The 27,688-nt window shown below is 32.0% G+C and overlaps 1 protein-coding gene across 1 annotated transcript in view; it reads right to left on the minus strand.

Moving 5' to 3' along the window:
- LOC115875371 (neuroligin-1-like) overlaps nt 1-21,969 on the minus strand; it is a gene marked incomplete at its 3' end in the record, with an annotated part of 252,959 nt that extends 230,990 nt beyond the window's left edge. The window contains exons 1-4 of the mRNA XM_030890798.1: nt 21,501-21,969; nt 8,621-8,860; nt 2,788-2,963; nt 321-538 (exon numbers count right to left, since the gene is read on the minus strand). Of these exons, the coding sequence (XP_030746658.1) occupies nt 321-538; nt 2,788-2,963; nt 8,621-8,740 (514 nt within the window). The remainder of the gene's footprint in view (nt 1-320; nt 539-2,787; nt 2,964-8,620; nt 8,861-21,500) is intronic.
- Nucleotides 21,970-27,688: the final 5,719 nt, after the last annotated feature.

Below are 27,688 nucleotides of genomic sequence, written 5' to 3' on the forward strand. Positions count from 1 at the left end.
CAGGATCGCTAGTTCATCGTTGCTAATTCCTCCCGTATTGACGAAGCCGGAAGGCAGAAACACTGAGTGTCTACGGGTAGTCATGTTTTAGTCATGTCTCATGACTAATCTTACTGTAGACTTACCCAATAAATTCTTTCTTCTTTACAAGGAATATATAATTTTGCGCTTGAATAACGTTACCGTGTTTACTCAGAAATAAACAGAGTTAATATAAAATATCTACAGTTTTATAATTTACTTCTTATACACAGTTAGCAGATTAAACCCAATATTTTCGGATGTTCGTTATACTATAAAAGTATCAAAGGAAATCTTACCTGTTCTAGGCACGTAGATATTGAGATAGAGACAGTCCTCACTCTGGTTAGTAAGGAGAGGTAAAAGTTTCTCGAGATACAACAGTCTGCCCCGAGGAAACTCCAGCAAGGCCTCTGAGCGGTTGCCTATATCAGGAGGCCGTTGGGGGCACACGGCCCCAAATCTGTCCGCCAACCTCGTGTTTTTCCAGATGGATGGTGTAACAGGAGGCATGTACCTAGAACAATAAAATAATTACAAAATTATGCTAAACCTAAGGAAACATTATTAATAAATGTGTTAAAGGGAATAGTGTTCTCTCATTCTATACACGGAAAATATTTCAAAAAATTAATACATAGTCATTTCTTGGAAACTTATATGGTGAAATTTTGACAAAATAATTTAGTATTAACTAGGAACACGGTATGTCATAAAATAAAATAACCATCTATTAAGATAGAGATGAAACTTAATAGTAAAATTTTAGGTCAAAGCGTCCTTCCGTGTCCTTAGTCAAGACTACGTTAGACAGACAAGAGTTAAATCGCGTGTATTGTACAATATTTTATCTACGTCTAACTATAAAAACACACAATGAATTTTAAAAATTATTGTACTTAACTATATACCTATCCTAAAAATCAACTATCTTAATACCTTTGTTCAAATAACACCATGCATGGCAATGTCAATACGACGATAAATAATATTAATGTCACTAGTTTAAAAAATGAGCGATTCGGAAAGTATTTCCTCTGACATTGAAGAAGAGGCATTCAGAGCCATTTCTGGATTGCTTCCAGCAAGATCGAAACAGAAGTATGAATATACATACTCTAAATCTGAAAAATGGTGCACCGAAAAAAAAGTACACAACTATGGAAATGAAAAGGTACTCATAACATATTTTTCCAATTTAGTGCAAAATAAATGTTTTACAAAATATTTTTTTCTCTTTGGTAGTTATCTAAACAAAGATTGCAGTAATGAAATTCGTGAGTTAAGAAGCTCTTAACTCATTTAAAATGCGTGAGTTAAGAACTTCTTAACTCACTGACGTAGATAAAACAATTTAAAAACTTTACCATTTGATGTTGAAGGCGTAAATAAGAAAATAAACATACAGAATTGAGACATTTTCAGATTCATCATTATTCAACAGATTTGTTTTAAATTAAACTTCGTCTACCACCTTTAAATAAATCTCACGTTTCAAATGACAAAGTTTATTTAGGATTAGCTTGCTTTCTCACCAAACCGTCGAATACCTCTCCGGACCAACATTCTATTTTAAATCCTTTCTAATCTGCTCTTGTCATACAGTAAAGCGTTAATGGCCACGATCTATCTCTCTATCTTCCTCTCCCTCTATCTCTATCTCCCTCACACATACGCCGCTCAATGCCTCCACTCCAGAACCGTTTCCGCAATCCGAATCTGGCAAAGTCAGATTTAAATATATTCTTCCCGGAATAATAACATCTCGGCGATGTCACTCCAGCGAGTTTCCACATTTCCCTGGCGATTTTCGCCGGGCGGCTTTCAATTCGGATGCCTAACGCGTGACGTTGCCAGATTTACACGGTTTTGTTTGTATTTTTGATCGAGGTTTTAGACTTTTAATAATAGCGTAGCATAAATTTCCTAGTATTTATAAGTCTTTTGGAAAATATACAAGCACAGCTTTTTAATGCATAACTTATTGGGCTCTGATACACATTTCTTTTATACGTATCACGCAGACGTTCATTAACGAAGATCGTTATATGGATATGGGACACGGGACATAGAAAATCTCAGATGATTTTATGCAAAAGTTGTATAAGACTTTTTAAAATAGGCTTTAAAGGTGTACTGTCATCTAGAATTTCGTTTTATTTGGAATAGGCATTTAAAAGTTATTTGCAAAAATCTACCTTCAAATTCAAAACTCATAGTACAGCCCAGAAAAAGCTACAATTAAAATACCAGCAAAAATGTGAAAATAGATTATCTAATCAAGGATTAAACTAGACAACCGACAACACCGCTGAGGAAATTCTACCGACCGCGCTAAACAGCAGATTTGCATCTCGCCGATTGGTCTGTTGGGGGTGAATTTTTTCCGCAGATTCGCCGGATTATGAAATTTAATTTAATTTTATTGCGGTGCGGTGTTGCCGGCTCGATCCATTAAACGGCTTTAACATAATCCCGTCGTTTATTTTATCGCGTTCTTGGTGGTATACTTTGAGGGTGCGTAATCTGGAAAAAACTATTCTCACGCAATCACGTGCAAGTTCATGAAATGTCGGACAAACGGTCAGACAGACAGACAAAAATAAAAAGACGTTTCACTTCAAATATGCGCACATAGTGCACACACATTTTTTTGGTAATCAAAGGTCAGCGACATAATTAGTGGAAAAAAAAATTATTAACTTTTTCTACTAATTCAAAATTACTACTATTAATTTTAATGACTAAAAATAAGACTGTACTTACCGAAGGCTACCGACAGGTGGCGTGGCGTACGGGACACCCAAAAACGCCTCCACCGGTGGATGGATGTGGATCATGACGCCACGCAGTGCACCGTACTTTGTCTTGACCACTCGCGTGCTGTACTTGTGCACCAATAGCGACGACCCCGCTGCACTACACGACACCAGGAACGCAATCTGCAACAGAAAATGTTAGAATGATATAGATTCGGCAGAAAGGATATTTATGTATTTAATGAAATGGATTATGCTGTGAATAATTTTAGTTTAAAAGTAATCTAAATACAATCGTTTACTGTCCATTTGTGCCGATGTTTGTGGTTCAGTGTGACAATAAGAGTCTTGTTAAATGTAACAACATTTTTCAAGTACTATTATTATTATTAAGTACAACCTTTTGTACTTAATAACACCACTATTGACGTCGTGGACTCTGTAAAATTCTTATGGCTAATTGTAGACAACTCGTTAGAATGGGACTTTCACATCGAAACTCTATCAAAGAAACTAAGCGCTTCCTGTTTTGCGCTAAGATCAGTTTCTAAGGAGCTTAACTTATCAACCTTTAGAATAGCTTATTATGCCCTTTTTGAGTCACATCTTCGTTATGCCCTTCCATTCTGGGGTACTTGCTGCGCAACAAAATTTGATCGTATTTTCAGACTTCGAAAGAGAACAGTTCGATATTTATTGGGACTGAACAGAACCCACTGCCAGAATTTCTTTAAAAATTTCAAAATACTGACTCTTCCTTCTTTATTCATTTTTGAATCCGTTTGCTTAATCCGCAAGCACATGTCTGCTATTCCCGAAAGGCCATCTCATAACTATCCACTTAGGAATGCTGAGCACGATCTTTATCTGCCAACCCCGAGCTCAGAACTAGTTAAAGGCTCAATACTGTACAATGCCAAAAAAATGTATAATCGTCTGCCTTTGAATATCAAGTCGCTTTCATTCTTTCCCGCATTTCGCAAAGCTCTGAAATCATACTTACTGGAGAGAGCCCTATATGCGGTAAACGACTTTTTTGTTGATGTTTAATTATGAACAATTTTGAGGTTTAAAGTTTTGATCATCTCACACACTGGTCAGAGGTCAAGTATTTAAAAAAATTAAAATTTTATAACTCTTAAAATTATATCTATTTACTGCTTACTATTCTGCAATTCTCCATGTATGTACTTTTTGTAATTATAATGACTTAATTTTTTTTGAATTGTATGATTTGTATTGTGTATTTTTTGTTGTTCGTATATATTTTTTTGTGCTTTTGTTTGTTTTGTGATTGCTTTGTCGATGAAGCTGTTTTGGCTTTTTGCACAATAAAGCGTTGTTAGTTGTTGTTGTTGTTGCTGTTGTTCGACCGTGAATGGGCGAATATCTTAGCTCGCAAAAAGGCAAACAAAAACAATAAATAGGATAACTTATAATCTAAAGATATTTGCACCAAACCTTCAACTTTAGCTTAGAGCTCCGCAGCCAGGGACTTAGTACCTGCGGTTGGGGACACATTAAATTACAAAAAACCCCTTCCGTTTTGAATGTCATAAACGTGGCATGTTTTGAATGTTTGTAACTACCAACCCCTTGGTATGAGAACAGTTTTTGTATTATTATTTCTCTTTTATTAAAGTTCAGAACAGCATAGTTGGATTCTTTGGAATAGTGATCAAGATTTTCTCTGCCGTGCTCTTTTACTTGTGAATTCCAGGCAGAGTACGGCACTCCTTTTATTTCATTTAATAAAATAAGTAGGGCTATTTACAAATTGAACGTTTCATTTACATGACATATTCTCCTCAAATTTTCTAAAATATTGCTTCTGTCGGACGCATCCGAGGTAATCACAATAAAAATGTTTTAACACAAAGTAGGTTTCTTTACTTCAAATTGTTTTTTATACAGTTACCCAAAATATATAAATTAACAAAAATTCTTAACACAGCTGAATTGAAATGAAAAAAGAAATAAAAAAAATGCTCAAATAAAATTGGAAAATTATTGTCGGTTATTGAGAACGCATTTATAATAAAATAGTATTCCTCTCCATTTATAACAGCAATTTTATTCAGCAGCTCGCACTGTATTATGGCTATTGTCCAAAAGCACAATGCCGCAATTCATCCAGATAAGCAATAGCTATCGAGCTTGCCTCGAATACTCTGTTATTTTCCTCGACAATCTACAAATTTGATCTTATCCGGGAATATTCTTTTACCTTCGAAATATTTTAAAAATAAAATTCTATAGAGGGTATATTGATAGGGCAATTGAAGACTGGATGAAGGAATGAATATAAAATACCACTGAATAACAGACTGCACAAAAATAAATTAAATAAAGTAGGAGGGAGGCCCTATTTTGTTTCTTCTTTATATTAACGACATTGCTGACATAAACATCAGTGATAAAATATGTCTTTTTGCGGACGACACTAGCTTCACTTGGAGCAACAAGAACGTCACGGCCCTTCATAGGATTATATCAAATGACTTAATCACCATTAAATCTTGGTGCGATTCGAATCTCCTAAGTCTAAACATTTCTAAAACTAAACCTTTGTCGTATAAAAATTCGCTGCAGCCTTTTGTACTTAACAACACAACCATTTACGTCGTAAAATCTGTAAAATTCTAAGGGCTTGTTGTAGACAATTCTCTGAAATTGGACATGCATATCGACGCTTTGTCGAAAAAATTAGGCCCTGGCTGTTTTGCATTAAGATCTGTTTCTAAGGAGCTTAACTTGTCAGTAGCTAGGACTGTTTATTATGCACTTTTTGAGTCGCACCTAAGATATGCCCTTCCATTCTGGGGTACGTGTTGTGCGACTCAATTTGACCGCATTTTCAAGCTCCAGAAGAGAGCTGTTCGATATTCACTGTGACCAAACAGCAGAACTCATTGCCAGGACTTTTTTAAAAAATTAAAAATATTAAGTTTTTCTTCCCTATTTATATTTGAATCCGTTTGCCTAATACGTAAGCATGCATCAGCTTCTCAAGAAAGGCCATCTCACACTTATCCACTCAGGAACGCGGAGCAAGATCTTTATCTACCTACCCCATGCTCAGAGTTAGTTAAAAGTTCAATATTATACAACTCGAAAAAAATGCACAATCACCTGCCATTTGAAATCAAATACATAACATCGTTTTCTTCATTTCGCAAAGCATTGAAATCTTATTTACTAGACAAGGCTTTCTACGCCGTAAATGACTTATATTTTGATAATCGAATTTGATCTTGTAAACCCTGGTCTAATATTTGCTATTACTATATTTACTATAAATATAGTAAATATTTTTATCTTATTTTTATTTTTTTATTCTTTGACATTATAAACATTTATAAATGTTTATTTTAGACAATAAGACTGACAATGTAATTTGTATAATGTTTTGTATTCTCTTTTGTTTGTTCGTTTGTTTACTTTGTTTGTTTACTTTACCTTTGTCTACAAATTGTGAATTTTTTTGACAATAAAGGTATTTATTTATTTATTTATAAATCTAATAAACAAATGTTAATCATACTATAATTGATTATGCATAAAAAATCATCAGCACATACATGTTCTAAAGTTTTTATAATAACATTAATAGAATATTTTACAATATTCTGCACTATATACTGTAAAAAAATAATTTTAAAGATAATCAAATATAAATTATTGTTTTTTATAACATTATATCATAAATTAATACCAGAAAAATAATTGTGTTAAAAGCATAAACATAAATGAAGATCGAATTAACAAAATTAGAGCACATTTGTGTAATTAATACGAATTAATAATGTGTGTAAATGAGGATTGGAAGAGCGTCATAATAAATTCGCATTAATAATGATTTAAAATTAATATTCAAATACAATATGGAGTACCTGTTTTGATAATTAAAACATGGCGGTTGTTTTATTTTACCAGATTTTATTTAAACAAAATCAATTTCATGAGAGAATTAATTAAAATTTCAAAATAATATTTGTACGAAATATATAGAATAATTATTTTTAAAATGAGCGATATTCTGGCAACAATTTTAGAAAATTAAAAGTTAAAATCTAAAAATCAGTAACATATTTACTAAGGACAGTTTTCCAGCTCAACTCATTATCTAGATATTCAATTCAAACTCAGAACTTCTCGTTAAGCAATTGTAGTCGATTTATTGTCAATAATTTAAACAAACTTATTACAAAATTACCTATTTGCTTTTATCTAATACCGAGAGATCTGCTTTTGCACGTAGGCAAACATTACCGGGATTATTGAAACCATCAATTACATGTGTAAATGTTTAACAATCCTGAATTTCTCCATATGTATCTGATGGGTATTTGCTTAAATATGTACACGTATATGTTAAATTTAGTAACTATATGAAAGCTATATATAGTTTAATTCTGGAAAGTTAAAGACTGCATCATTTTGAATAGTCCAAAGAGCTATGAAATGTATGTATGACTATGAAAAAATCATTATTTTTCGATTCAAGTTTTTGACAAATCATCGTTTTAAATGTCAGAGATTTTATTATTATTTTAGAGATCTTATTATTTTTTACTTATTTAATTGCGGACGACAATAGCTTCACTTGGAGCAACAAGGACGTCACGGCACTTCATAGGAATATGTCAAATGACTTAATCACCAATAAATCTTGGTGCGATTCGAACCTCCTGAGTCTCAACATTTCTAAAACTAAAGCTTTGACGTATAAAAACTCGCTGCAGCCTTTTGTACTTAACAACACCACCATTGACGTCGTAAAGTCTGTAAAATTCTTGTTGTAGACAATTCTTTAAAATGGGACATGCATATCAACGATTTGTCCAAAAAATTAAGTTCTGCCTGTTTTGCATTAAGATGATTAAGGAGCTTAACTTGTCAGTGACTAGAACTGTTTATTATGCACTTTTTGAGTCGCACCTCAGATATGCCCTTCCATTCTGGGGTACGTGTTGTGCGACTCAATTTGACCGCATTTTCAAGCTCCAGAAGAGAGCTGTTCTATATTCACTGAGACTAAACAGCAGAACTCTTTTGCCAGGACTTTTTAAAAAAATTAAAAGTATTAACTCTTCCTTCCTTATTTATATTTGAATCCGTTTGCCTAAAACGTAAGCATGTATCAGCTTCTCGAGAAAGGCCATCTCACACTTATCCACTCAGGAATGCGGAGCAAGATCTTTATCTATCTACTTCACGCTCAGAGTTAGTTAAAAGTTCAATATTATACAACTCGAAAAAAATGCACAATCACCTGCCATTTGAAATCAAATCCATAACATCAGTTTCTTTATTTCGCAAAGCATTGAAATCTTATTTACTAGACAAGGCTTTCTAGCCGTAAATGACTTATCTTCTTTTTATTTTTTTATTCTTTGACATTGTACACATTTATAAATGTTTATTTTAAACAATAAGACTGACAATATATTATAATATAAATAATATAAATATTCTCTTTTGATTGTTTACTTTAGTTTTATCTACAAATTGTAAAATTTATTGACAATAAAGGCATTTATTTATTTAAAAGTTAAAGAATAAAAATCTATAAAATTTATTTAGTTCAATGATACGGAAAGGGTGATTTAATGGGTGAATTAATAATTTCCCAGCGTACTTAATACGTAATACGCACTTAATACGTAATTTTCTAAACAACATGAACTGATCTCAGACATACCCTAAAATGCATATTTGACAAATAATTATGACGTAACGTTGATCGATCTCTGAACAGACAGTAGGGCAGAAAAAAATGTTTTTTACAAATGAGGTTTTAATCTAATCATGCTACTAAATAGACTCACAGTACTCACCAGTAGGAAGTAGGCGGTGCAAAACAGGAGCGACACGGAGCCGAGAGGAGAGGGCGGCGGTCTCCCGAAGGGTGGCGGCGCGGCGAGGGGGGCGGTCGATGACCTTGACGCGGCGCTCATGACGTCACGGGGTGCATTTGCGGCGGGCGCGTCCGGGTCTACGGCTACGCTCCTGGTCGCTCCTCATGACGTCACTTGGCGTCGCGGACGAAAGAGTGTGATGGTGGATCTAGTGGGCATCTGAAACAAACAACAAGAAGAAATTATAATACAAGTGGATAATAGACTTATCAGGTAAGGGAGCAAACATTTTGAAACGACAAAGAAATATAACGATAATTAAAATTATATCAATAAAAAAATCAATGAAAAATTCAGCTATACTTTCATGTTCCTTTAATTTTCTCTAAAATGGTATAGAAATTTGTAAAAGTATAGGTAATCGGGATTAACTATTTTAGAACAAGCAATTTTTTATGAAGAATGTATTTTTCTCAAACTGACAATAATAAAAAAAACTATTCTTAAAAAAGATTGTTATTAATCAACCCGAAACAATTATTATTTTACTATTAAAATATAACAAAACATCCATATCCGATATAAAATAACAAACACGTTAATTGCCTTAGTTATTATTGTAGCAAATGAAACGTACACATCTTTCCATAACCTAACGAACTGCCGAGCGTAATGAACAGTGGAAACTGTGGAGATATGCAATCTTCGCAGTTGGCAACAATCGCTACATCAATTATTCAGCCTGATACATGGCGGCGTATTTGTACCATATTCCATTCTCGCTCCATTCGGTCCTATCGCTGATTGGTTTCTATTGTACTTTTATTGGGGACGATGTATGATGCCCTTAATTGTATTAGCTGAAGAGATATCGCTGTGAGATAGAGTGGTACAATAAATAGTATACTTAAATTGAATTCTCAATTCTTTTTCTAGGATTATAAAAACAACGAATTTTTGTGGAGCATATTTAGATTATTGAATTGAAAGATTCAACTTATTCAAACCTATTTTAAAGGTCTTTAAGAGATTGTATTGATCCCAAGTGGGATCTTTCACAGTTTCTACAAGCTCTTAATAGAAGTGATTTTTTGGAACGCTAAGTGTTGGTTCTGGGCCCAGAAATGGCAAGCCTGTACCAATTTTGGCGAGGGAATCAGCACCTTCATTTCCTTCTAGACCGACATGTCCCGGTATCCATATTAGCGACACTTTGTTCCTATCTAATATATCGAGTAGTTTCTTACAATGAAGAATCAGTGTACTTTTCGTTGCCTCAAGTGCTTTCAACGCGGCTTGACTATCCAAAAATATGCTTATTGTTTTCCCGGTTTATTGCTGTTCTACCAGCAGCAAAAATTGTGGTGTGTTTTCCAAGGTTGTGGTAGATCTCAGTTTTTGGACTGCTGCAGTAAATTCCTGCGCCAGATCCTTTTTCGTTTTTGAATCCGTCCGTGTACTAACACATTTCTGCATGTAATAAACTGTTTCTCGGCTTATCCCATTCGTCCCTATTCGGAAACAGGACGTTATAGGTGCGTGTCAAGAGTTGGACTGGTGGTGTGAAATTCGAGACCATTCCCAGAATCTCATCCGACTGTAGTTCGTTTACTAGTCGGTTTTGTATGAACATTGTAACGTTTTTAGTTTATTACATGTTTTTATATATGATATATGATGTCTGGCGTATCGTCACCGGATTCCGTATCGTTCAGAAATTGCCCAATATTTATATTTTTTATTTTTTATTGTTAATGAGTTTTTCTCGAGTGAAATACCTTATCCACGACTGCTCTACCGATGAAAAGCTGCCGTTCGCAGTGGTAATGTTTAAAAAACGTTATAACATGATGGTTTCTTGGCTTTTTCGTGCCATCCTTAAGAGATAGTACAATGTAGTACGATAGCAGAAATAAAGATAGTAGAATGTCTAACTTTGAAAAACACCTCACTGTAGTATTGAGCAACAAAAAGAACTGGAAGACAGAAACCTTTTTTCAGCAGTTAAAAGACCATACCATGGTATACCGATGCTTCCAAAACCAAAGCTGAACAGGGATATGAATCTTTCTCAGCTCGTTTCCTCAGTCATGAGGGCCGTGACCTCTTTGGAATGCCTCTATTTCCCTTTCTATTGTCTTCTTTCACATTTCTCGATCTTCAGCCTAGGTAAAACGATACGTGAAGGGGCCGGTCGATTTGATCAGACCATCTCATAGGCTATCCGCTACTACTTTTCCTTCCCTGTACTTCTCCTATTACTAAAAGCTACGTCTATACTGTCATCTCGTCTTCTAGCTACGTTTCCAAAATACTGCAACACTCTCTGCATAATAATGATAGTCTGGTGATTACACTTAACTTTTCCAGTATCGACTGATTAGTTTTCATTGCGGTTCAGGGAAGTAATACGTTTCAAAGGAATCAATATACAGGGTGGTCCGAACTGTATTCGGGAAACTTCGGCAGCATATTATTCAGATAAAAATAAGTAAAAAAGTTCGTATAAATGTATGTCCTAAAATGCTTAGTTTCGGAGATACAGGGTGTAGAAGTTTTATTTTTATTTCTATTTTTTCCAAATAATTTCTGAAGTAACGTCAATATTTGGATGAAACTTGGTGTCTAGAAGTTTTTTGAGATGACAAATTTGATTTTGATGTCAATATGACTCCTATTTGTAGGGGGCACCACCTACATGTGTTTTAACTGTTTTGAAGAGTAATAACTTTTCCTCCGTACCTGTATAAAACTATTGAGTGGAAAAATATACATTTTCGTGATTTTTTATGTAAAAAATATCTCTTGGTAAAAATGGCTACGAGCAACCGTTCTCGAGATATTTAGAATGGATATAGTCAATACATCTCATTATTGACAAAAAATAATAAACATGTTGAGTAGATTGAGTGAAATAATATACATGTCGAAGTTACCCCCGCTGTCGAAGTTACCCCGTTTTACGGTACTTCCCTGGACCGCAATGAGAACTAATCAGTCGATACTGGAAGAGTTAATCTGACTGATTGACTAATTGACTGAAATAGACAAAATTTGGGAACTTTTTATTTTTTTAAATTAATCATAAATTTTTCTTTGAAAAAATGATGATAAAAAAGTTTTTGTTGAAACATTTCAAATTTATGATTTCAGTTTAATAACTATTTAATCAACATGTTTAATTTATGTCAATGACGACAGGTATTGATAATTTTGATTCCAAATATCTCGAGAAGCATATTACTCGTATCGATTTTTACCAAGAGATTTATTATGCTTCAAACCAGTTAAAAAATACGTAGGTGGCGCCCTCTACAAGTAAGAGTCATATTGACATTAAAATCAAATTTCTCATGTCAAAAAACTCCCAAGCACCATTTTCATCCAAATATTGACGTTACTTTAGAAATTATTTGGAAAAATGAGAATAAAAATGAAACTTCTACACCCTGTATCTCCAAAACTAAGCATTTTAGGACATACATTTATACGAACTTTTTTACTTATTTTTATCTGCAGAATATGCTGCCGAAGTCTCCGGAATACAGTTCGGACCACACCTTATTTGCGTTCTTTAACTATAAGTGTCCACGATTCTGAGCCGTATGTGAAGATTGGAAAAACCAACGTTTGGACCAGATTCATTTTAGTGATTCATTTTGGTTATGTATGAGCTTTTCTATATTTTGGTTAATCTCAGCATTGCACTGTTGGCCAAGGCTATTCTTCTTTTAACTTCCTTTACGCATTCGCCCATGTTGCTTATTAGTGACCCCAGATATGTAAAGCTTTCGAGATAGTCAAGCAGGTGAATCCAGAACCGTTCTGCTTCCCAAGTGGAAACCAACTTAAAGCAGAATCCAAGAACCTGGAAGCCACTATCCGTAACCTGGTTTAGGAATCCTCCAACGGTCTCCAAGACACTCGAAGAAATTTCTGAGAACTTACAACCAAGAAAAATGCAGATTTTCCTTGATTTCAGTGAGAAAAATCTTGGGATTGTCACGAGGTTTTTAACAATATACTGTCTCCTCAACGAACACCTCAGTAGATTGAAGCTAAGAAACTCGGACGAATGCAGATTCTTTGGAGAAAATGGAAAAACTGGATAACACTTCATCACTGAGTGCGCCGAGACGACAACCATTCGTGCCATGAACTTTGGTACGACTGATATTGGAGATGGAGATTTAACCTCTGTAAATACTGGCCTTGACACTGTATGATGAGTTTATAAGTATTATAGATTTAATAATATATAATATAATATTATTTCTGTTAAATCAAGAAAGGTTGCAGATCTGTATGGTCACGCTGATTAACTCCCCCCTATACGTTCTATATTCTATCATACAACAAACTCTTATTATTGAGAAAAAAAAATTCAATAAGTATAAAATTTAACTCATATTTTTATACGCTATTGTTAAAATCAATTTTCACAATATATTTTATACATTTTATATTTAATATAAACAGGATCCAACAGAAACTAATTTAGAATTTAACATTTGGCCATATAATTTATTTATCCATCAAAACTAACAAATTGTCCTTTATATAAATAAATGTATAAATCTGAAACCTGGCTAACAAAGCATCTGGTCATAATGAAACCAAACAAGATTAATATGATGTAAATACGATCAATTAGGGACGTACAAAAGTATCGAAACATCCGTAGATATCTTTAAATATCGATATTTATGAAAAATATTTAGTACCACAAATAAAATTCCCCATGACATGAATTACTTTTTTGAAGTTTTTTTTGAGATTTTTTATTATTTTTTAACATTTTATTGCATTTGATCTTCCGTATTCAATGTTTTACATCACGTCATTGTTAAATTTGAAAGCTAATCAATATTGTAACGATGTATATATTAAATATTTTAAAATAAAACGAACTTGAAATTAGTTTAAATAAATTGCATTCAAATGAAAATCCGAAACAAAAAAAAATTAAGTGTGGCATACCATTGTACTCAGGAAACCTAGTTCTTTCAAAACCTGAAATAAAAAATGCAAGTCCGTTTTAAAAAAAAATATTTGGCCTCTGTATCTCACAAATTATCAGTTAATTTAAAAATCTAAAAATACTATCGGATAGCCCTAAGAAAGTGGCTATGAGAATATGCAATTAGTTTTTTGATTTTCTAAAAAGATACGACAGAAAAAAATGAAATTGGTTTTCAAAAAAATCCGTTTTTTCTAAAAATCTCAGCAATCTTTAAAATTTTTAAAACTTTCATGATGGCATCTTGGTGAACATCCCAAGGCGCAACTTTGCCCTTATTTAACCATCTTCGTATCTATTATGGTTACCGAAATACCAATGCTCGTACCTCGAATTTGTAGCACCCTGTATATCTATCGATATTTTCCAATAAAATGCCCATCTCTAATATCAATTGAAAAACGTGCCTCTTTGAAAACGATGCGCAATTTCATGAAACTTTTATCGCTCGACAACAAAACTAATTTCAAGCTAAAGCTAGTTTTACACGGGTTTTAAATATTAATTTTACGATATTAATAATAATTCCCGGAAATTGTTTAATTGAATCAGACGTTATTTTAGAGATGGGATTTACGATAAATTGTTGTGTTATGTAAATTAGTTTTAATTAGAATTGCGGTTATTTGTTCTAATTAATAATAATTAAATAAATTTATTCGTTGTACCAGAGTACGTAGATCGCCGAGTAGCGACAGAAACCGTCGGCTCTTTTGATGTGGTGGGACCAAATTTTCTTTCTCTCTCTTTTGACGTGTTTGACAGATAGACTACGTATTTAACTGCTCAACTTATGAAGTGGTCCTATAAACATGGTATACACTGCTCACAATTTGAAGTGGAATTAATTATAAAGTTTTATACATATCTTTTTTGTTTTGTTTTATCCTTATTTCTAAATTTGAATGTATAAAATATCTTACTGCTAATAAATAATTAAAAAAACGATTCGTTGCCTGAGGTATACTTGAAATAAAGTATATAAAGATATTTGATAAATGGCAACAGTGGCAACTTCGCTTCTTCGTATGACAGATAACATACTTATTTCGCGCAACCGCAAAGAAAATTGAAAACGGGACTGTCGCTACTCGTCGGTTTAGGTACTCTTGTTGTACTGGCTCTATGGATAATAGTTATTTTTTATACAATACGATAAAAATGGTATTTAGAAATCGCGAGTGAATTAATTTCGGGAGACGATAATGCAATTTTATCGTCGTTTATAAAACAATATTTTTTTCCATAGCGAGTTACGTTTTAGAAAATATTCAAAAATTATTATTTCGAGGAATTAATTACGAGTAGAATAAATATTGTGCTGGGTTGGCGTTGGTTTCTATGTAATTGGACCAAGGATATATAGAATAAGGATATTCGACTGGCCCAAAAAAAACGTGCCGTATTTTGTCGAGGAAGACGATTTCGTCACGACCAATGGGCGTCGAGTATTTGAAATTGAAAACATATAAATTGACGGTAACCTATGTTTTTTGACTCATTTCACTGACAAATGTGATGAGATTGTTATTGTAATTTATAGATCCAAAATCCAAACGTTTTTTGAATAAATAATTTATTTTAAAGTTATTTCCTAGAGGTTTGGTTTGGCCTTCTATATTCTGGTATTTGTCTACTAATAAATAATATCTTATTTTGTATTTCGATGTATGGAAATCCGCAAGTTTTGTATCTGAAGCCGCAAAGAAATTTCGCTCTATAGTGAGAAAAATGTTATATCTTTTTAGACGCGTAGAATAACAAAATTTCTTATTTCAGATGTTCTAAATGTGAGTGCTTAATGTCAAAAATTAAAATATATACTTGAAATATTTCAAGTTATACCCTTTGCCCTTTGGAAGTAAACAAATATTGAAGAAAGTGTTGTGCCTTCGCAGAATTTAAATTAGCATTAGGAATAGATTTCCTTGATTTAGTAATGATATTGCTCATAGAAATTGATAATTTACTATTTTATATTCACTCGTTCAAGTGCTGATCTATTTTTAAATTGAATATTTATGTAAGTATTATGTATAACACGATATAAATAATTTAAGGACATAAGAAATTAAAATTTCAAGTGCCAATATTGATTATTTTTCCAGTTTTATTCAAATATATTGAAATTAATATGGAAACAAAAGTTCATAAATATTAGTTTGAAAAGCCGTGTCAGAAGAGTAGGATTAAAGACAAAGTATTAAGGTAACATATATTTGCATAAAGTTTTAATAACACTGACAATTTTATTTGTTTATGTTTATTAATTAAAATTTAGTTACAATTTATTTCATATTCTAATATTTTTGAGAAAATTTTTAGATACATACCTGAATATTATGCTTTTATTTTAAAGTGTGCCGACTGTGCTGTTATTTTTTATACTAGTAATATTGTATACTGTAGTATCGTATTCATATATAGTTATCGTATTCATATATATATATATATATATATATATATATATATATATATATATATATATATATATATATATATATATATATATATATATATATATATATATATATATATATATATATATATAACTATATATGAATACGATACCTACAGTATACAATATTACTAGTATAAAAATAACAGCACAGTCGGCACACTTTAAAATAAAAAAGCAGCATAATATTCAGGTATGTATCTAAGTAAAATTTTCTCAAAAATATTAGAATATGAAATAAATTGTAACTAAGTATCAGTAGTATAGATACTTACTTTCTTTCTATGTGTACTTATATCCTTTATAGTCTTTCTAAGTGCATATAATACTACTTTTTTAAGAGAAGGCAGTTTTTAATAATCTATTGTTAATTCCCCTAATTCTGTGTCCCCTGGTTCTGCTATACAACAATTATATATTTATCATTACTGATTTTAAAAGTTTCTTTTCAAAGAATTTGACCATATATTTTTTTTTCAGAGTAATTGGGCTGTTCCTGAACAATATTGAATATAAATATTCAAAAATATGATAAACTGCATATCCTACTAAGTAGATCAATACCAAAATTCCATTAGAGAAATAAGTTAAAATTATGTTTTACTTGTATAATTTTCTTGCTATTTGTCCACCATTATTTGTGACTTAGAAATTAAATAGTCAAAAAGAATTTAGTACCAGTTTTTATTTCCCAAAAAAAATAATTGTTAAATAATTACATATTGCTTAAGATACAGTATATTATATTGTGTTTATAGTTGATAATTCTAGTTCTTAGTTGTTTATAGTTGATAATTAACAATATTTCTGATGTTAGATATTATATTAGATAAAAAATTTAATTACCAACAGCTACCTACCTATGTAGCTGCAGATTATTATATTGTGTAGTAGGTACTGTATAATTCTTTAGTTCAAGAAACAAATATCAGTACAAGTATATAACCAAAAAAATGTTGATGCAAATTCTTTGTATAACATACGTACCCCTATGGTATTCAACTTTTCATTGTTCTTTTAATTAGATACACAATAAGCACATTAATTCGTTTATTAAACAACCAAAACTAACTACTTAAATTCACAATATAAATATCACAATAAATGTATAAGCTTTGATCAATTCCTATTATTAATACCTGACGACTTCATACTTTATAACTACCAATGGCTATCCTACTAACACACTAGCCAACTAATAAAAAAATACAACATAAACACATCGTTATTGCAATAGTATAGAAATATATTCCATGTATCATTAACTACCTATAAATACAATACCCACATCTTCTTTTACGCGAATAGTGCGTTAGGAGGCAGAAATATTGCCTGCATTGTACATCGTACAAATTGGCTAGAATTTATTAATATCCATTGCAAACATTTCTCTTTCAAAGGGTCTAAATGTTTTGTCTTTTTACTGTGTCCCTGTAATATGTTATCAATTAACAACAGTTATCAAATATGATCTGGACAATAATAATTGTTTTACCTTTTTTTCAAACTAAACTCTTTAAACAAACTATATAAATAAAATTTATCTCATAACCTAACTTGCTGCTAGAATTTCTTTCTTGTTATTCTATGTTCCTGTATTGTTATTCTTCACATTATCAATTTCTATGAGCAATATCATTACTAAATCAAGGAAATCTATTCCTAATGCCAATTTAAATTCTGTGAAGGCACAACACTTTCTTCAATATTTGTTTACTTCCAAAAAATGTCAAAGCATATAACTTGAAATTATTTCAAGTACATATTTTAATTTTTGACAGGCACTCACATTTAGAACATCTGAAATAAGAAATTTTGTAATTCTACACGTCTAAAAAGATATAATAACATTTTTCTCACTATAGAGCGAAATTTCTTTGCGGCTTCAGATACAAAACTTGCGGATTTCCATACATCGAAATACAAAATAAGATATTATTTATTAGTAGACAAATACCAGAATATAGAAGGCCAAACCAAACTCTAGGAAATAACTTTAAAATACATTATTTTTTCAAAAAACGTTTGGATCTATAAATTACAATAATAACGTGATAATAATCTCATCACATCTGTCAGTGAAATGAGTCGAAAAACATAGGTTACCGTCAATTTATATGTTTTCAATTTCAAATACTCGACGCTCATTGGTCGTGACGAAATCGTCTTCCTCGACAAAATACGGCATATTTTCCAACATAGCCCGCTATAGGGAGTTGAATATCCTTCTTCTATATATCCTTGAATTGGACAAATAAATAAAACTGTCTCTTTAGTTGTCAGTTTTGAGTCAATATTTTTAAATTCTCTTTCGTGTCGATTGCTGATTGAATTGGAGCCAGAAATGGCTCAAAACGAAATAATTAAATTACTGTCTGTCTGTCGAAATCTTACCTGAGAAAAGAAAACGTAAACGTAAAAAAGAGTATAAATAAAGCTGTCTCTTTAGTTGTCAGTTTTGAGTCAATATTTTTTTATTCTTTTTCGTGTCGATTGCTGATTGAATTGGAGCCAGAAATGGCTTTAAACGAAATAAGTAAATTACCAACAGATATTCAGGCTGAGGCGACAAACGCCATATCCATACTACTTCCATTTAAATCCGGAATAACTTATGAAAAGGAATATACAAATTTTAAAAAATGGAAGCAATTAAAAAACGTGCGAAAAAAGATAAAGTTTTTAACCTATCCTCGCTGTTAAAGTATCATTTAATCTACCCTTGCGGTTAAAGTACTAATTTTATCTACTATTTTTTATAGATATATGTATGGCAATTTTAATTATTATTTTAATTAAGAAGTTGCTATGGAAAAAATAAATATAAAGGGTTCTGTAAACAGTGACTCGGGCATATGTAGCTCACATATTAAAAAACGTAGGAATTTTGTTTAAGTGTAAATTCAGGAAACTATTTTAAGTTCTACAGAGTGACTCAAAAAAGTGCGAGTAGATTAAGATATTTGTTTTAATACGATAAAATTCTTTTTAATGGAACACCCCTATATTATTACACTTTTTGCTTCCTTTCAGATCATTTTACATAATCCTAAGATATTATTAAATATTTTTTGACAGTGTCAGAGAATATTAATAAATAAAATATATATTTTTCAGTCTTTTTTAAAAAAATTATTAAACTACACAAGAAATGTTCTGAAATCAAAACTATACTAGGTTTATACTATACAGGGTGTCCCAGAAATAAGTGCAAATATTTTAAGGGGTGGTAGATCTCGATAAAAGAAACATATTTTCTCTTTATCGTTTTTCAAATAAGTCCAAAATAACGGAGTTATTTTACTTTGAAAATTTCCAAAAAAAATGATTTTTTGCTAAAATTTTGAGAACCACTGGATCTTTTCTGGATTTTCTTTCTTGTAAATTTAATCTAATACGTATGTTGCCATATTATCAAGAAATTATGTTTTTTAACTAAAAACTAAAAAAAATTTCAAAAAATTTTTCAAAAAATTTCGAATTTTCAATATTTTTTTTCGCGAAAAAAACCTCATAGGCGTGTTTCTGGGATTGAACTATACTACCAGTTAAAATATTTGCAATTATTTCTATGATGCCCTGTATAGTTGGTGCGTATTTAGTTTGCTGTAAATATCGCAATCTTAAATCATACAGATTGTTCAAAATTCTATATCAAACTTTAGAAAATATAAAATAGTTTCCTTCGTTTTTTCAGAGGAACACCGTGTATATTTTTTTTTTGTTAGATAGAGAATTAAAAAACGAACATTTTTTGTATTTAAAGTTTTTTAAACATTTTAGTTGTGATGTGAAAACTGTATCTTTGTATCTCTACTCATAAACGAGAAATCCTATAAAACACGCGAAAATAAGACACCCTGTACACTAATAAATTAAAAATTGTGTTTTATTGACGCTTATAGAAAATAGTATATTATTTTATTAGGAGTAAAAATGACACTTTTTGTTGCGAGGCTGTACGTTTGACGTACAGCTAAGGCACAAAAAATATAATTTTTACTCCGAATAGAACATGCTCTTTTTTTCAAACGCCACAAATAATTTTTTAAACAATTTCAAACGTTCCAAATAATATAAAGAGATTTAAAAGGCATACCTTATATGTAGTTATATATCGAGGAACTATGGTTACACTCGTTGAATTTGACACTGTGTCAGTTTAATAATATATTTTCGTACTTTTATGTCTAGGCGTTTAAATAACTATTTATATTGTCAATCATGTCGCAAAAATTAATACTTTCGTCGCGTTTGAAATTTTTTTCGAAAATTCCTGTTTCGAACTAACAAAACTTTGTTATAAAAACAAAATGTTTTCTAACTTTAATGGCGGACTCTCGATTTGTATTTGATCAAAGCACATTACGAATTAAAGGGTCTAAATAATAAAAAACATGTTGTTTCACCTTTAATTCCGAGCTCACCCAAAAAATAAAATAAAAATTTCAGCAGTTAAACAACAACGAAAAGTAAGGTTTTAATTTAGAACTTTTAATGGAATTAAAAAGAACCAAAAACATGCTTTCATCACCATGAAAAAGTTTATATTTGAATATAAAAATATCTTTTTTTCGTTAGAAAATAATGTATATATTTTTTATTCCATACTGTATCGTAAAATACCTCCTTACATTTTGATATCAGTTCTAAAAATAAGGTTTTACAGTAATAGGTCCAGCATTTTTTTTAATTTGCTAAACCTGTAATTTTTTAGTATTTAGCATTCTCAAAATTGTGGAAAATCCTTCATAAACATCTCACTAATATGTCCTACTCGACTTAAGAATCCATTTCACTAGTCCGAAAAATTAGCAAAATAAGCGTTCGGCATTTAACGTTTCATATAAAACTGACTAAATAGGTATTTTTACACAAATGAAAAAGGAAATTAAAGATAAAGGATTATACTATATCTGTATTGCAGCACATTTTTAGACAACTTCATTATTTTTAAGATTTTGATTAAATGATCTTGATCCTTGTTTGGACTAAATTTTCTCGAAAATAAAGACATAATTTAAAATTCCGTTACAATACAGAAATAGATTGAAGTTTTGTGATTACAATGATATTACAATGATATATATAATTTATATGGTTTTGTAACAAATTGTTCGCTATTTTATGAAAAATGCTAAAGCTCTGCAAACCTTAATCACAACCCGTGTGTTTGGAATTTTGTGTGTGGCTTAACACGACAGGATCGGGCTATGCTTTAGGCAGATTTCTGAAATATAATTTATATTTCCTTCGGCCACACACCCGCTTTAGGCGACCACTGAGAGCAACCCGAACAGTACAGCTTAATAGGCTTTTAAAAGGTAAATGTCAATTGTAAAAATGAAAAAATTAACTGTAGAACAACTAAATATCTTTACCTGGTGCAACTGTACGGCATTTCTGTGTTCTATTTCCATCAATTCCTCTTCAAATCCTTTGAAAACACTCCAACAACTTGACGTTATCTCATCCTGATCTATAGCAATCGTTTTGAAGGAACAACAGTTCAAAGTATCGCTTTTCAATTCCTTGAGATTTAGAAACTTGTGTTGTGCGGTCAATATTCAATAATGCGACGTCATATCTTCATCAATATCATCAACTTCAATTCCATTGTTTATTTCAATATCTTCATCTAATGGAAAATGTTCTAATTCATCGATGATATATATTGTTTGAACACATAACAATTTTTTCAAGACCAACTTTATTAAATGTTATTGTTTCTCATTGAGGATGAGAGTTAGGTTTGAGAAGCTATGAATTTTGATTGTTGATTTTGTTCCAAACTTATTCAAGCGTTGAAAGTCGTCAACTTTTTCTGACTAGCACATCAATCAACTGGAATTGTACCTGTAACAAACAAAAAAATAAATAAACTTTTATCTATTATTCTGTTGTAAAATGTAATGATTAAGTCTGTTGTTACTATATGTTTGTAACATCTCGTCTTTGATAATAAAATAAATCTAAGGGCACGGCAGTGCCCCCGCCAAGTCGAGTACAGCTGTACCATCCTTTTCTTAGGTATTAGCGGCACTTTTCACCACTCTGTAACATCGTTGTGGATAAAGCAAGAATATTAATTTCCACTACACTTGAAGACATACTATAGCTGGCTAGATTAATATCTAGTAATTATACCTCGTAGTTTATGAATTATCGCTTGTCAAATTTCTTTAATTTTGCCGTTGACTCACTGACAGATCATCAAAATTCTAATGTACTTCTAGATGCGCCACAAACTTCAAATTTTGAATTTTAGGTAGCTTTAAGCTTATAATGGAAGAAAAAAATTAAAAATCTCGAAATATCCTTATGGATTAAAAGTTAGCTGTCTAGCCTCTACCGATAACTGGTTTTCCAGACGAGAAAAAGATAGAAAACGAGAATTAATCGGAGCGGTCTCTTCTGATTTAATTTATATATCATTGTACCAACAACATAATTCAAAGATTATGATATTTTTCTAGTCAGACTTATTATTTTTTTAGTTTAATATGTTAAATGCTAGGCTTGAACATGAACATATTTCAACCAAGGCTTGATAGCGCGGTGGCGAAGTATTCCGATAGTTCGGAAGGCCCGAGTTCAAGGCTGCATTGAGGCATAATTTTTTTTATTTTATTTTCGTTAATATTCTGATTGTAAAATATTAAATACATATCTTAAGAAAAAATTCACGGATTTATCTCTTATAATTTTAGAGATAAAAAATAAAATATGTGTAAAATTGACAAAAAAATAATTTTGAATAAGCATTGGTAAAATTATGAATTGAACATTTTTAAAGTTGATATTTGAGTTATAACGAAAGTCGGAAACACAAGTCGTTAGAAAACTAGAATTAATTCAATTGATATTATCTGACTTAATTAATTATAGGATAATTCAAAATTTATGACTTATAGTCTAAATTTTTTAATATAATTTTGTATGACCCGAAAAAAAATAGAAGGACAACCTACAAAAAGAAATAAGATCCCGTCAAAAACATAGAATATAAAAATGCCAAGTCTCGCAACACAATTCCTCCGCTATAAAAAGTTGTGAAATCTCATGTAAAACTAAGTCAGTTTATTTTATTTAGTCTCTCTTTAAGCACCTATTCAACAATTTTCATATAAATTGTTAGTATTAATATTTTAGTATCAATATTTTGCATTTTTTTACATTCTATGTTTTCGATGGGATTATTATTATCATTATAAAGCCAATGCCATTGACTGAACAAACTTTAACACTACGAAACTATATGAAAACGTATTCTTTACACGAAATATGGCGAGTAACTTGTCAAAGAACATCACAAAAGTTCTAGCAAGACTTTAAGTGACTGAAAAAAACTGAACACGTTTCGACCACACTCAGTTTAAGATAAATTGAGCCGTGCGACGCTGTCGGCCATCAATTTCCGTTTGAGATGACCTTTTTACCAGAAAATGCACTTTGTCGACCTTATTCAAATGGAAATGGCGCTTAGAACGGACCAGTATCGGGCTCTATCCAAGAAATTGAACAGGGATATTGGCTAGAAAGTTTATAGTAGAGGATCCGGCTTTAGGATTATTACGCTCATCACGTAGTTAATCAAAATCTAATTTTTACATGTATTTATAAATAGGGAAATTCTCTTTTAACAGGGTGCTCATCAAAAAGTTGCCACAAATAGAGGTTGTCACGATTCCAAGTCTTTCCTACTACTTTATATGTGTCCGGCAATAGTGTGTCGGGCATCTGAAGCTCTTATAGTAGAATCTAGAATGTTTAGGAGGGGAGTTAATCACCGCGACCTTATAGATCTATTGTGTGTTCCCCTTTCTTGAGTTATAACGAGTATCAGCATTATAATCCATCCTCGACATCAGACGTACCAAAGTTCATGGCACGAATGGTCGTCGTCTCGGCACACTCGCTGATAAGGTGTTCTGGTGTTTCCCCATTTTCCCCACAGAATCTGCATTCGCCGCTGTTTCTCAGCTTCAGCCTACTGAGGTGTTCGTTGAGGAGACAGTATCCTGTTAGAAACCCCGTGACTCCGAAGATTGTTTTTACTTAAATAAAGGAAAACCTTTGATTTTTCTCGGTCGTAAGTTCTGAGGAACTTTTTCGAGTGTCTTAGACCGATGGATGACACCCATTCGAAGTTACGGATGGAGTCTTCTAGATTCTTCAGTTCCGCTTTCAGTTGGTTTCCGTTTGGAAAACAGAACGGTTCTGGTTCAGTTAGTGGAGTGTTCGCTCATTTGCTTTTTCATTGCCTTCTATCACTTGGTGAGCAGGCACCCAGCAATAGGAGGACTTTATTTTCTTTGCCTAATTTGTTGAGCTTCTCTAGGCATTCTTTGACCAACTTCGAATTGATGGTTACTGAGTTGATCGCGTTAAGTGCTGCTTGACTATCGGATAGGATGGCAATTTCCTGTTTTCGATAGATCCTATCTATCGTATCTACCAATAAATTGTACGCATCTTTCGATAGCGTAAATTTCTGCCTGAAGGATACTGGGGTAGGTGCCCATTGGTTCGGAGTATTTAGTTTTCGGCCCAAATACTCCTATTCTTGTCCCTGCTTTGGTTTTGGAAGCATCAGTATACCACGTGATGATATGGTCTTTTATATGCTGAGTAAGCGTTTCTTTCTTCCAATCCTTTTTATTACTCAATACTACAGTGAGGTATTTCTCAAAGTTGTAAATTCTTGGTATGTTATCCACTGGGAGTTAACTCAACTACCGAGGACAATGTGCAGTGGTGTTAGGTCTAGAATGCTAGAAGCTCTTATATTAAAAAAACTTCAAAAACTTCTCAAGTTTGGCCTTCTTCTAGGTCTCTTAATTCGGCGTTGGTACCATGCTGTATTTTTTGTGGTCCATCTGTTCTTCTTGCCAGGGGTCCTGCCGTTGCCACTTGAGGTATTTGACTATGTAGATGACCTCTATTACCTGTTTGTTTTGTTGTCTCCACTCTATTCTTTTACGGTCTCTCTTGGTTACTCCCAGCATATCTCTATTGTGTTTAAAATGGGCAGGGCCCCTGGCAAGAAGAACAGATGGGCCACAAAAATTACAGCACGGTACCAACGAGGAATTAAGAGACCTAGAAGAAGGCCACACCTGAGATGCGACCATGATATTAGGAAATTGGTAGGGATAACTTGGGCCCACATAGCCAACAATACACAACAGTGCGGTGTGCGACCTGCAGTTTCCTTATAATGTCCGTTTTAAGTGTGCAGGTTTAAGTGGCATTCTAGATTTGAATATGATTGACTTTGTTCCATAAGTACCCCATGCTATCTTAATTCTTCTGTTTATTTCTGGTAGTAGAGATCCCGAGCTGTGTATTAGTTATCCCAAATATATGTATTCTTCTACTATTGTGTGTAAGGGGCTATTGAGTCTTATCTATTTCTGGTAGTAGAGATCCCGAGCTGTGTATTAGTTATCCCAAATATATGTATTCTTCTACTATTGTGTGTAAGGATCTATTGAGTCTTATCTAGTCGTGACAGATTAGTGGCAAAAAAAACTTGCTACTAATTTAATCAAATGTCAATTAGTTACCTAAAGGGAAATTAAAACAATTTTCGTTGCACGTCATCAATGACACCATGTGTCGTCCTATGGAGTTTGCTGATGGTCGTATTATGATGTGCAACCAAAGTTATTCTAATTTCCCTATAGTAAGTTAGTAGCTATTTTTAGTTTCAGTTAAAAAAAATCAATTGGAAGATTCTGTGGCAGTTATTTTATTTTAAACTCCAAATTACGAACTCCGATCCTGTTTAAATTCTTTTAGAACTCCAAATACACTTCATATAATAATGCGGCTCTCCGTCCTTAATCCAATTAAAATTTTTCCAATCGATCATAATCTTCGAGAGTACGAATCCCCGTCGATATTAAGCATGAAATTCGATCGAAATGAAATATTCCCCGGTGTCAATTTAGACATAATAGGATTTTAAACGAGCCGCTTCTTTTTATTGTTAAATATAAAGGGATTAAAATCCATTGTTTGTAGGATTAATGTGTTCCTTACTGACGAGCGCTTATCGTTGAGGGGTATTATTGTTACTAAGTTGAGGGACTTTGGGTTTTTAATTATCAAATAGGCATTTTTATGGGTATAAAGAAGTTAAACGTTTTTTTTTCGTATTGTTTCGTATTATTACTGAATGGAACAGATACTTTTGTGTAGAGATAAATTACTTTGATAAAGTTAATTTTTTTCTATGCCAATTTAAGAGTATATCAAGTTTAAAACAGTCTCTACACTATCCCCGAAATGTTTTACGAAATATTTCTGGAAAAAAGCGTTAGTTTTCTAAGCTTTGTCGTTAAAAACTCGCTGCAGCCTTTTGTACTTAACAACACCACCATTAACGTCGTAAAATCTGTAAAATTCTTAGGGCTTGTTGTAGACAATTTGGGACATGCATATTGACGCTTTGTCGAAAAAAATAAGCTCTGCCTGTTTTGCATTAAGATCTATTTCGAAGAAGCTTAACTTGTCAGTGGCTACAACTGTTTATTATGCACTTTTTGAGTCGCACCTCAGATATGCCCTTCCATTCTGGGGTACGTGTTGTGTGGCTCAATTTGACCGCATTTTCAAGCTCCAGAAGAGAGCTGTTCGATATTCACTGGGACTAAACAGCGGAACTCATTGCCAGAACTTTGAGAACTTTGTTAAAATATTAAAAATATTAACTCTTCCTTCCTTCTTTATATTTAAATCCATTTGACTAATACGTAAGCATGTATCAGCTTCTCAAGAAAGTTCATCTCACACTTATCCACTCAGGAACGAGGAGCAAGATCTTTATCTACCTACCCCACGCCCAGAGTTAGTTAAAAATTCAATATTATACAATTCGAAAAAAAATGCACAATCACCTGCCATTTGGAATGAAATCCATAACATAATAATTTTCTTCATTTCGCAAAGCATTGAAATCTTATTTACTAGACAAGGCTTTCTAAGCCGTAAATGACTTATATTTTGATAATCGAGTTTGATCTTGTAAACACTGGTCTAATGTTTGCTATTACTATATTTACCAATGACATCAAAATAAATTTGTTTAGAGGTCATTGATATTTACTATAAACATACTCTTTTTGAATCTTATTTTTATTTTTTTATTCTTTGACATTGTAAACATTTATAAATGTTTATTTTAAATAATAAGACTGACAATGTAATGTGTATAATGTTTTTATATTCTCTTTTGTTTGTTTGTTTGTTTACTTTGTTTGTTTATTTTACCTTTGTCTACAAATTGTAAAATTTTTTGACAATAAAGGCATTTGTTTTTATTTTAATATTTCGTTACACAGGAATATTTAGTTTAAATCATTGTCTAACATTATTAAATACAAGATAGTAAAAAAATACATTTCCAAAACTTAAAATCGTAAAACTGCAGTGCAACAGTGACTAATTGTTCTGGCGGTCCGCCTTTTATAGTTTATAATTCTCGGTGTTAAACTATTTAAAAAATCCTCTAATTATTTCTTATTTTCTAATGGATTTATATCAAACCATGTTATTATTATAT

Source organism: Sitophilus oryzae, unplaced genomic scaffold (assembly GCF_002938485.1).
Source record: "Sitophilus oryzae breed Bouriz unplaced genomic scaffold, Soryzae_2.0 scaffold_1384_pilon_pilon, whole genome shotgun sequence".
In the NCBI taxonomy this organism is placed as follows: domain Eukaryota; kingdom Metazoa; phylum Arthropoda; class Insecta; order Coleoptera; family Curculionidae; genus Sitophilus; species Sitophilus oryzae.